The 12,789-nt window shown below is 36.9% G+C and overlaps 1 protein-coding gene across 1 annotated transcript; it reads right to left on the bottom strand.

Annotated features, from left to right (window-relative positions):
• Window positions 1-4,752: 4,752 nt before the first annotated feature.
• LOC128681997 (uncharacterized protein) lies at window positions 4,753-12,661 on the bottom strand. The gene is made up of 7 exons (XM_053766412.2): window positions 12,286-12,661; window positions 11,838-11,964; window positions 10,704-10,831; window positions 9,766-9,952; window positions 9,151-9,237; window positions 8,347-8,504; window positions 4,753-7,143 (listed from the first exon to the last, which is right to left on the bottom strand). The coding sequence occupies exons 1-7, from the start codon at window positions 12,550-12,552 to the stop codon at window positions 7,006-7,008; spliced, it is 1,092 nt and encodes a 363-aa protein (XP_053622387.1). The 5' UTR covers window positions 12,553-12,661; the 3' UTR covers window positions 4,753-7,005.
• Between the last annotated feature and the right edge of the window lie 128 nt (window positions 12,662-12,789).

The raw sequence follows: 12,789 nt of genomic DNA, 5'->3' as shown, positions 1-12,789 counted from the left end.
GCTAATGATTAACAGATTACAAAATAGTAAAAATATCCAAAAAGTTGTGGGTAGGTGAAATGTTGACCTACCCACAACTTTTTTGATATTTTGGATATTTTTTTTAAACTTCAAGTTACAATATAATATATTGGATCTTTAACCACTGCGCATAACATATCCAAAAGAAAAGTGATTAAAAAGAAAAACATTCTTTAAAAAAAATATTTATTTAATTAGAGTTCCATCTTTAAAAATACTCGACTCTTTTGAGGATTAGGTTAATAGAAACGTAATGAATTATAAATGAAAGTTTTATTATGTATTATAACAGTTTAACATATTTTAAATCAATTAATGAAATAAAAAAAGCATAGGTAAAACATCGTTAGGTACGCGAACATTAATCACCAAAAACGTTTAGCCAGGATGAAAGGCACATTGAGGATTGTATGCTTTTATTACTCAAACGATTCCTTTTCTTATTGATTAAATTTCCAGCTTTGGAAAATGACTGTTCACTGGGAACGCTTGTAGCTGGTATACATAAAATATCAAAAGCCATCTTTTGTAAGCGTGGTAAGTTTAATTGTTGGTTTTTCCACCAGTCTATTACATCAGTGTCTTCGGGTTCAATCGGTAGGGATAAATATTTTTCCAGCTCATTATTATCAAGTCTTCTTTTTTTATAAATTGAAGAAAAAATATTGTTATTGACTCCAGATGCACCGGAAGATTCCGATAGATCGGATTGCTGTTCAGCTGCTTGATTTCCAAGATTGTATCTGGTATTAAAAAGTAATGTCATAGAAGTGAGGGGATCTTCAGTACCATTGTAATTTTCGGAGTAATAATCATTTTTTAATCTTGGATCGAGTATAATAGAAAACATAGCATACTCAGTGCGTAGCAAGGGAAAATATTCTTGCAATTTGTTGAGCATGGCTCCAGAAATTTTTTTCTTAAGATCATTATCCATCTCCTCGGCATTAGAAAGTCGATTCATTAGGACGTCTACTATAGGTACTACATAGTAAATACTTGGGTATTTTGACTTAGATAGTAAAAGTGTGGCATCGTAAAACGGCTTTAGCAAGTCAATCAATAATTTAACATCAGCCCACATGATTTCTTCAATATTGGAATTTCGAAATTCCCTATCATTCTGACAAAGATCATTGAGAACTGCTTTCATTTTATATGCACGCTCAAGCATAAGGTAGGTCGAATTCCACCTTATGTTAATTTCTTTTAGTAAAGCTAATTGCGGAATATCTAATTCTGCACACTTTTCAAAATAGGTCTGCTTTTTTTTAGTGGAAAAATTTATTAAGTTAACAAGTTTACTCACAGCTGAAATAGGCTCTTCAACTTCTTTTAGACCTTTCTTTACTACCAAATTTAAAATGTGTGCCAAACATCTAGTGTGAATCACATCATCATAATCATCATTACATAAAGTCAGTAATTGTAAACATTTCACATTTACTTTCTCGTTATCTGTAGTAATGGACATAATTCTTTTATGTAAAGCATATAAATTGAAGATTTCTACAATTTTATGTAATATCTGTTCAGCTTTATGTGGATACGGTATTAAATCGAAGTCCAGGATAAATGACTGTAATGCACCATTATCTATTAAGTGCGCAGTAACAACTACGTATGGTTTGTTCGTGACGGAGGTCCAAAAGTCAAAAGTCAAAGAAATTTTATTTGTAATCATTTTGATTTTCTCTATAACTTCAGGTTGTTTCTGTTTAAATAGTTTGTGAATGTTTGATTTAAGTGACGTTGAACTTAATGGCGAGTATTTAGGATTTATCTCAGCCATTAATTTTTTAAAATGTTCTTCTTCTACAAGTTTAAACGGATGGTTGCCGTGAACGATAAAATTAAGCACTAGTCGGTCATACAGTGCCTTTTTATGTTTGCTCAATGTCAATGCAGAAGTATTGCTGGTTGAGGTTGAGGGGCCTTCAATGCCTTCATGACTTAGCAAATGATTTTTTAGCGTAGAATGTGACGATTTTATCGAAAATGGTTTTTTACATATTTTACATTTAAGCCCACTGTCATTCTTCGTGTAATATGTATTCCTCAGCTTTTTATATTTTTTTTTAGGATTCGGAGAAGACTCAATACTCACATTTTCTCTAGAACTCGTAAATGTGACATCAGTAGACACATCCAAATCACCATCAAATCCATCATTTTCCATTTTGGCGCAAAGATAACGAGTAATAGTAACCAACGCGCTAAAATATAATTCCAACCCAATGTTTCAGTTCAATTGATGAACCAGTATTTATTTACGATATTAACCGCAACACAATATACTAACAGATATTTAACTTAACACATTTCCTGGTCATGATACGAACAACAATTCGAATAGAACGATATTAAAACGAATGAATGACGTAAATTAAACCGGGCATCCAGCAACGCATAAGAACAAATATACCTACCTACCCTCACATTAAAATATTAAACACCACGGAAATAAGTATTTTTCTTTGTCATTTCCAAGATAATAATGGCGAAATAGGAATCGATGTTATTTTGAAAATTGTAAAAAAATAATATTCACGTAAGTACAAAATTAATAAAATACAGTCTTATTTTTAAAATAAGTCTAAATTTGACTGGCCTCGTGGCGTAGTGGTTAGTGACACTGACAGATAATCCGGAGGTCGTGGGTTCGATTCCCACCCAGAACAATTGTTTGTGCGATGAACATGATAATTTATTCTGTGTCTGGGTGTTTTATCTATAATATGTATGTATTTAGAAATTTATATTTATTAATTGTTTTTACTACCCATGGCGTTATATGAATGTAGTGACATATTTATTATTATTAGCCAATGTCCAGCAGTGGACGTCCATCGGCTGAGACGACGATTTATTATTATAATTAATATTGTAGCCATCGCTATAAAACGGTGAGTCTTAAAAAAAGGCTATAAGGAGCCTTTTTGACCGCTAAAATGATAAAACTCTAATTACGACGCCAGTCTTGTAAAAAGGCTTTAAAAAAAGCCTAGGCCTAAAAAAGCCTTAAGCTCTTTTTTAGTGAGCAATTTTAGAACTACTGTTTCGTGAGTCCGCCTTTAAAAAAGACTCGCAACTTTAAATTTAGGGCTAAAAGGCTCGAGCCTTTTTGACCGCTACCGGGGATCGAACCCGGGACCTCTCGGTTCAGTGGCGAGCACTTCACTGCGCCACCGAGGCCGTCGTCGAGAAGAAACGACACAGCGTAAAGCCTGCAGCTTTGTATGATATAGGCCGGGAATTTGTATGGAAATGTTCTATCTCATTTGGCTACGCTAGCTCGTTTCTAGTTTTGTATGTGTTTGCGCTTCATCGCCTAATGTCCCTTTCGCATAATGTATCTAATCTCATATGCTTTAGTACAGGGTCACTGGTATCTAACGCATAACCTTCCAAAGGCGCATAAGGTACATAGAGACTGACATCTTTTGTTCTACGACTTTTGTCTAAACGTGATAAATACAACAATTTTCCTTTTTATAGTTTTAATGTCGTTTCTATAAAACGTTAACTCTATGTTCGATTCCGCTACATAACGCTACTGTACTGTCTCGTGTTGCTCGGCTATTACATAAAGATGTATAGAATCTCAAATTAATTCGTAATTTTTATATATGAAAACTACTGAATCACGAAAAGTTGCTTGTTTTGATTTAGACCCAAGAAGTCTTTAGGAGGCTTTGCGTTTGATACCAGTAATCCTGTATAAGGGAGGCAACCTAAAAAGCCAAAAAATGTATTCCGCGACGAAAAGCACATTTTGTCTACAATTTAATCGATTTATCGAATTTTGACAGGAAGACACGATATATTAGGTCAGCCATGTTAGCAACGACGACAAAACTATTTGACGTTCAGACCAGACAAAATGCCTCGATAAAATTTTATTATTGGTCACATGCTAGCCCTGCAGGGAATATTTCGAAAGGGACATTTTATGAAACTGTAATTTTGTGAAACGGACATTTACAAAAATGAAGTGTTTGCCTCGCTCTGTAAAAACGCAGATTCGCTAAAGAAGTATAACGAGTGATCGATCTGTGACACTTTTATGAATTAGGCTTTGCTCGCGGCTTCGCCCGCGTTAATTTACTAGGGAAATAATTTGTTTTCCGAGACGAATTATGAGGCTACCGGCCTGTCTTTTTCCGTGCTTCTAACGGTGAAAACCCGTTATTCATAAAAAGTTAAAACATATGCTGAAGTATGTTTTGTTTGTTTTAACATTGACAGAAAGAGATAAAACATAGTCTGCTTTAACTTTTTTATATAAATAACAGGTTTGTAAATGCACGCGAAATATAGGCGATTATGGTTGAGTGATCGTCGACCGAATTAATTTTAAAATGTGTTTCTGAAATCGGTATTTACACAACATACCGAGATTGACTGAATTTTAGTATTTTTATGTATGAATTTAATAAACGTAGGGTTTTTGACTGTTAGATGTTCTATTTAAATCATTTTGTTTGTAAATTCGATCAAAATTTATTTTTTAATTCAAAATACTGAATAAATTAATAATAATTAATGATCTATGTTGGAAATTAGCTTTATTTTTTTTACGTATACTTTACAATTCGCGTGTGTGTATTGAATGCGTTAAATTCACAATAGTCAAGAATTTATTGTAGTTTTAATGAAAAATACTTTTGAAATGATTGTGCGGAATGTTAATAATGTTTCTGTGATTAGTATTAAAAAAAATAAACGTGATTTTCTTAAAAAATGGTTTTATTTACAAATAACATACAGTACATAATTATCACAATTGATGCTATAGTTTAATAAATTAAAAACTTTGGTTGAAATTATATGTGCATGCGGCTATATAGATGGGCTAACAGCAATCAGTTTGATAAGGATTACGATTACATTTATCATGATTACAGATTACTGAAAATAATCATGTAAAGTCATCATTTATGGAATCTGACTACATTAGTGTGACGGCACCAATAATGAACAAAACCCAGTAAGTTTTTTTTTTTAAAGTGTACACTTTAAAAAAAACTAAATATTAACCAAGAATACACCCATTTTTGCACTAGCAACACCTCAACTCAACCATCTACTTCTAAGCTGTCATAATGTCAAACGTCATTGAAGTCGGCCATTTTGCTTTGAAATCAAAATTCAGATTGCAAATGTGCGGTGCAAGAGAACGGTGGATTAGGTGACGAAATTTTTGTTTGCGGCACACAATTTGGAGTCTTAAAACTTTGTGTTTAACAACGTTTAATACTAATGTATTAGAATATCACGAATACCTAATATTTTTTGTATACAATCAATATTAGATCAAAGTCGACTGTGACTATTAGCACGGATTAGGTATTTTTAGGGATTAGTATTAGTTCGAACAGGTACGGGTTTTACCTAATCCAACCCACCTTGCTGACATGCGATTCCCGCCACTCTGGCTGACGGGCGAACGGGACCGCAGCCGGACGGCTAAGCAAGTGTTTAAAAGATTAAATTCGTGTGTAATAGTTTACGGAATAACAGTGGCGTGGGGTGAAAAAAAAGAAAGGTAAAGCCGGGCCAAAAAACGACTAATGCGCGAATAGGCAAAACGTCATACCTATAATAATTTAAAAAAAAACATGCCATCAATTACATAACTACCTTATATTGCGATTAATTTAAACTATATAAATAGTTATCACAATCAAGCTAATCACTTGACACATAAATATAAATTAGCATTAAAATTGTGCAAATACGCGCGAAATAAAATAGTAGCTAGCTAGGTGCTGTATATATGTATATATATATATATATATATTTATGTTTTATATTTATGTGTTTATATAATCTGTCTGTATAGACACTTTTTATAAAAGTTTACTTTAAAATTTTCATTATTATTATTATCGTGTGTAATAGTTTGCTGAATAAAGGTTTTCCAGTAATACCTAATATGTGAAGTATTTATTGACACACAATTTATAATATCGGACACAAGTCCTTTGGGAGTATACGTTGGGACCACAAACAGTACTATCAAAATCGGAAGAAGACATCTTAGAAAAATTGTTAATCGCAACGAACGCAAAACATTTCCCAGTAAATCGAGAATTACTAATCGAAAACGTGCACAGAATTATTGTCGAACAAGTAAAACCTAATCCTTTTACTGACAACAAGCCAGGTAAAAAAGGGTTTCGATCGTTTTTAAAAAGGTATTGTTGAGAAAACTGTACAAAATCTGACTAAATCAAGCCTGTGAATCTCGCGGACGAAATTAGTTTTCTGAAATTGACTTCTAGCGATGTTATCTGTAAATCACTGCGAAGTTAGTTTTCTGATTCACTTATATATAGAACGAAAAAGCCTCAAAGATATTATGCAAGTTCCAAGTCGTGTTTTCAACACAGACAAGAGCGCTTTGCAAACGGAGTGAAAACACATACGTCTAAGTTTTGTGGAGAAGAAAAAGAAAATCTAACTGTTCCTGTGGACATTTTGAGAAAGGACATTGTGAGTAAAGGACATTTTGAGAAAGAACATTTTGAGAAAAGGACATTATGAGAAAGGACATTATGAGAAAAAGACATTTTGCGCCAACACTATAATAAAAAGTACCTTATGTATTAATCCAAGGTATCAGCTACCTCAACACCAAATTTCACAAAAATTGGCCTGGTCGTTTGAGAGTGAAGATGTAAAAAAAACTCACAAACTTTCGCGTTTATAATATTAGTGTAATGTGATTAAACTGGCGTGGCGTGTGGTTCTAGAATATAACCACTTCATATCCTCCCGTGGATGTCGTACGAGGCGATTAAGGGACACACAGCCTAAACAGCTTACAGACAGCTACAACAGCATTCCCAAGCTAATATACACCGGCGAATCTTCCAAATTGTACGGTATTTTTTTGACCGCCGACCCGGGGCTTCGCGGCTTCACATCCCCAAAAGTAGCCGCGAAGCACAGATAGAGAGAGAGATTAAACTATAACATTCAATGTTCCCCGTCATAAATATCTCTGATAGCTCTCAACAACTCGCCGAGGTTGAGTCCAGTCTTCGCCGATATTCCTATCACTTTGTGAGTTTTCTTCAAGTCTTCGTAACCCCTTCTGCCTTCTGGGAGGTCAATCTGAGATATATAATAATTGGTTATACGAAATCACTACGTAGTGGAGCGATGGTGGTGTAACGGTTAAGACGCCCGCCTGTCGATCGAAAGGTCTCAAGTTCATATCCTACTCGTGCCACATGAGTTTGTATACCAATCTGGCTCATGTATAGTAGTTTTCATCGACCACCACTTGCTTCCGGTGAAGGGAAACATCGTGAGGAAACCTGCGCACTGGTGGACAGTTTAGTTCCCTAGTGTGTATGAGACTACCTGCCGCTAGATGGCGGTAAGTAGTCGTAAAAGTCACGTCAGATGCTTTTAGGCGACTTGAATAAAATCTGACACCAGTGTTAGCAATAACACACTCGATATGATGATTATGAGAAAAGGACATTGTAAGAAAAGGTCATTTTGCGCCAAGACGCTTATCGCTAATGCAATTTCTTCCAGCCAACCTTTGGATGGAAAGAGAAACAAGCAAACTATGAGGGTAAACATACGCATTTACGCCAAAAAATAAAATGGGGCTATCTATAATACCTATTACTGATAATATATTGACATACAAAATCCATGCGTCCAAAAATTTCTATAATCATTGGTTATAATACTTAAAGTGTGCCACCTGACTACCACGCTTCATATTAAAGGTAGGTTCAGTGCTGCGGTCGGTTTTCATTGATAAAATCTGGCAATTCTTTTTTATTTATTTATTTTCTGCCTATGCCGGGGTCATTGCACGCGAGAGCGAGAGAACACGATAAACTATAAATAAAATAAATAAATATATTGGGACAAATCACACAGATTGAGCTAGCCCCAAAGTAAGTTCGAGACTTGTGTTATGGGATACTAACTCAACGATACTATATTCTATAACATATACATATATAGATAAACATCCAAGACCCGGGCCAATCAGAAAAAGATCATTTTCCATCATGACCCGACCGGGGATCGAACCCAGCACCTCTCGGTTCAGTGGCAAGAACTTTACCACTGCGCCACCGACGTCGTCAAATGAACTATGAATTGGAATAATTGGAGTTTCAAACTACGTCCATAAATTCATTGATATTTTGGGATAAACGCACACCAAAATAACTTTGGTGATAAACGATAATATTAAATTTTGATTACTCACATGTATTAATAGGGTCTTTAATATTAAGCGTTAATTTTTTTGGCATAATTAAAAATGTATGGTGTATACAAACATACCTTATTGACAACTATACATTTGTCTCTTGTGGACAGAGTTGGATTATACTGAGACAACTCATAGGTGAGAGTCTCGTACTGCTGCCGGGGACTGTCCGCCCCGTCGAGCAGGTAGACGAGGCCGCGGCACCGCTCCACGTGCTGTAGGAATTGGATCCCTGTGTGGGACGCAATAAGGTTCATTTTAGAATGTGGCGTTAGGTTCCACTACGTTTCTATGCATGTGGTACGACACTAGGGGAAGGCCCTTGATAAGTAATATCAAACTATTGTTAGCTCTTGATAAGTAATATCAAACTTGTATGTTATTACATAAATCAAATTTTTGACTAGTAGTTTTTCAAGACCGAAACATCAAAATTTTAAACTATGTGTTACGCTGGGCGTCCTGACGTCATAACACCGAATGCAACCTGGAAAGTACTGGGATGAGAGAAATAGCTAAGAAAACTGTAGCGTGTGGTGTGAGTTAAGGTTAACGTCAGGCTGCCGATCATAAAATCACAGTCGAATCTACAAAATTTTAATGCAATTTTTTACACAAACCCTGGGCTTCGTAACGTCATAGCTACGAACGCAACCGGGAAATTACTGAGAGAGAACGTAACTTCACTAACTGCGCCCGGGGGCTTCGCCTCCGTTAGAATTTCGGGATAAAAAGTACCCTGTGTGTTATTCCAGGTTATATTCTACCCGTGTACCTAATTTCATAACAATCAGTCCAGTAGATTTTGCGTGAAAGAGTAACAAACATACACACATCCACACAAACTTTCGCGTTTATAATATCAGTAGGATACGTACCTAGTCCATAATTCTTGTGTGAACCGGGAATCAAACCCGGTAAGTCGGCTATGGCTACTTGTTCGTAGTCGTCGTATGGTACCATACCTGAAAATAAAGGAATAAATGAACAACACTCAACGGCCCACACGTTAGTACCGCGGACAGAAGCATCAACGACAATAATATCTGCGAACAGCGATAAAAATATTTGTCCGCGTTGGGAATCGAACCCAGAACTGATAACTGACGGGTGTGCTGACCACTATGGCAAGTCGTCGTTGATAAAAATAAAAAAATCCGTTAATTACAATCAATTTCGTGTGAACTGGTTGTCCAAAAGTGTTTATTAAAAGCATTATTTTTTGTCACTTTATAGTCTACTAGCTTTTGCCCGCGGCTTCGTCTGCGTGGATTTCACACGGGAGCAGTAATTTTTCCGGGCTGAAAGGCAGGTACCCTATGTCCTTCTTCGTACTTCAAACTACATGTGTGCAAAATTTCAAGAAGATTGGTCGAGTAGACAAAGCGTGAAGAGGCAACAAACCACACAAACCAATATTAGCTAGGGTTAGGATGCATGGACGTGCACGTGTACGTGTACCAAGTGAAGAAGAAGCAATGAGATCGTCTGACCGATGTGCGGGCGCAGCGTGGTGAAGGGATGCGGCGCCACGGCGGGGCGCGCGCGCGACAGCGCCCGCAGCAGCGAGCTCTTGCCCGCGTTGGGCGCGCCCAGCAGCCCCACGTGCGCCATCGACCGCACCTCCAGTGTGTACGTCTTGCATTCGCCCTTCGCCCCAAACTCCGCTATGTCCGGGGCCTGGGAGATCATTTTGTACTAATAGCGACCCTTGTCGGCTTCGCTCGATAAACCGATTGTTTGGTGAAAACCGCATGAAAATCCGTGCCCTCGTTCTACAGTTTATCGCGAACAGACAGACAGACGCGGCAGTGGACTTTGTTTTATAATATGTAAAAAATATTATAAAGAGTTAAGCTGTATGTTTGAGACGGGTAATCTTCGAAATTACCGAACCAATTTCAAAAATTCTTCCACCATCAGAAAGATGCATTGTCAAATTGCTATAGGCTATATTTTATCTCAAAATTCCCACGGGAGCGAAGCCCCGGGCAACATCTAGTCTATAATATATTGACAACTCAAAAAATTATAACAATGCAGCTGTAATAATGAGGTTAAATATACAAATAAATATATAAGGACAAATCACACAGATTGAGCTAGCCCCAAAGTAAGTTCGAGCCTTGTGTTATGGGATACTAACTCAACGATACTATATTGTATAACATATACATATATAGATGAACATCCAAGACCCGGGTCAATCTGAAAAAGATAATTTTCCATGTTGCCCTCACCGGGGATCAAACCCGGGAACTCCAGTGTGGCAATCCAACATGGTGACCATTGGGCCACGGATGTCGTCTTAAACAGCTGACTCTAAATAAATAAATAAATACTTTAAAAATGAAAACTGCATTAAAGAAGAAAGCTACAAACAGCGAGACAACAAGTGACTTTATTTCATTCCATGTAGTGATTTAGGTACCTGTTCAGTGTCAGTCAGGAAGAATTTGTTCCCCCTCCCCCCGGCGCCACCCCTCGCCGCAACAAACATGATCCCTTCGGAACTCAAGTCGGCTATCACTTTCCCTTTGTCGTCTTTTACTATTGTACCTGCAAATGAAAAATTCAATAACATAATCTGGCAATTTTAGTGATGACATTCAAACATAAATCATACTTAAGATCACTTCATAAAATATATGAGTTTGAAAATAAAAATATGGTATGTTAAATTTGTTTTGATTATTTTATTTAACTCTCCTTCGCTAACTGAACTAAATTAGTAACAATATTGGACGCTCCTTCGGAGGCTTAGCCTCTGTCCGATTCGTTACTATGCAGTTGCTATGAATGCTTCATCAGCTGACAAAGCTTTTTAAACCTTACTTTTTGGGGACGCCTGAGAGCGCGAGCACCAGACGGGTGATCAGTCCTCCCATACTGGGACCATTTCACCCAGTTCCCTTTTTAACCCTTGCCCACCAATACAATTCAGTGCTGTGGAGTGGACCTATTCTTGGGCGGGTTTAGACCATACTCTCACACACCCAGTGCAAATTTTTGAGGCTAACACACATTTTGTCGTTGAGGTTGGATCGTAAGTATCTATCAATAAATATGACAAGAATGTAATATGGAAGAATCTCTTAAAAGGTCTTGTGTGTGATTCCCACCTAGAATTGGACCACTCCATATTCTGCGTGGATGTTATATGAGGTGACTAAGGGACACAAAGCCTTAACAGCTGATAGGTAACTATAGCCCGCCCGACCGGCCGCCTGACATCAACACTCTTTGGATTCCCAAAGAGGTTCTAAAATCATTGCCCAATCTTCTTGGCAATTTTTTATGTTAACCTTGGACTTTTGGGTTCACAGCTTCGATTGTAACCGGGAACACAGGAAGTTGAAAGAGAGCTCTCTCTCTTGTATGAGGTGACTATGAAACGTGGCTTTGAGAGCTGATATGTTACAATAGCATTTCCAAATAATATTGAATTGACATTAGCCAGTTGTAAAATCACAGCCGAATTTAACCATTGTCAGGTATATTTTTGCTCTGGGCTTCGTGGAGAGCTCAGAATACAACCGGAAGCATGTGAAAGAGAGGATCTCACCCAAGGGTACAGGTACAATGATATGTTCAGCATTCTTTCCCGTGCAGTCTTTGTTGTAACCTTTCTCTCCATGCTTAGCTTGCGTTACTGTTTTACAGTGATTCAAACTTTTCACTGAGTGTGTCGCCTGAAAATTGAAAGGATATTATTAATTGCAAAATGATGATGTCCACATCATCCTAGACTACGTGGTTACAACGGAGGTTTGAGGTTTGAAAAACGATATTTTTCACATTGACCTTTTTCAAATCTTAGATTTCTTTCTTATGTCAAAGTATTTTGTATCTGTGAGTTAGCATTCCACAAGTCTCGAACTTACTTTGGGGCTATCTGAATTTATGTGGTTTGTCTCTATAAATATGTTAATGGGACAATACATAGGCAGCTATTTTTTTTTTCAGTCATGCATAACAATCTAAACAACATAACCTCGAAAACTAAGTCTTACCTTAAAAATAACGTGTCCCCCGTGGCCTCCGTCACCTCCATCTGGTCCTGCATGTCCCTTACACCACGCACTAAGGAAGGAAATACAGCCATCTCCGCCGTTACCCCCTACAGCTCGTACTCTATAAGAATCTATGTAATATTGCACAGTGTCCCTCGTAGACTTAGCTTTGAGGCTTCGTAAAGCTTTGGGGGCCTCTTTGGAGTAACTTCGAGGTATTTGATAGGATGAAATGGAGAAAATCTTTAATAAATTAAGGAATTTCATTTTTGTTTTTATATTTACTAGGTTAGTTCCATGTTATGTTAAATTAGATGAGTGATGGTGGAGGAGAGGTGGAAACTGACTTTTTTTTTTGGTTTATTCCCTTGTTTCTTTGAGGAGGCAAAGGGTACTAGCCCCATACAGCAATAAGACTATTTTTTTTAAATGCCTGGTTGCTAGCACTGACATTTTTTATACACAACCAAGGGTTTTTAATTTTTAACGACGCTGAAACTAAAT

This window comes from Plodia interpunctella, chromosome 29 (genome assembly GCF_027563975.2).
Source record: "Plodia interpunctella isolate USDA-ARS_2022_Savannah chromosome 29, ilPloInte3.2, whole genome shotgun sequence".
Classification (NCBI taxonomy): Eukaryota; Metazoa; Arthropoda; class Insecta; order Lepidoptera; family Pyralidae; genus Plodia; species Plodia interpunctella.
The sequence above is the reverse complement of the archived record's forward strand: the minus strand, read 5'-3'. Positions and strand labels throughout refer to the sequence as shown.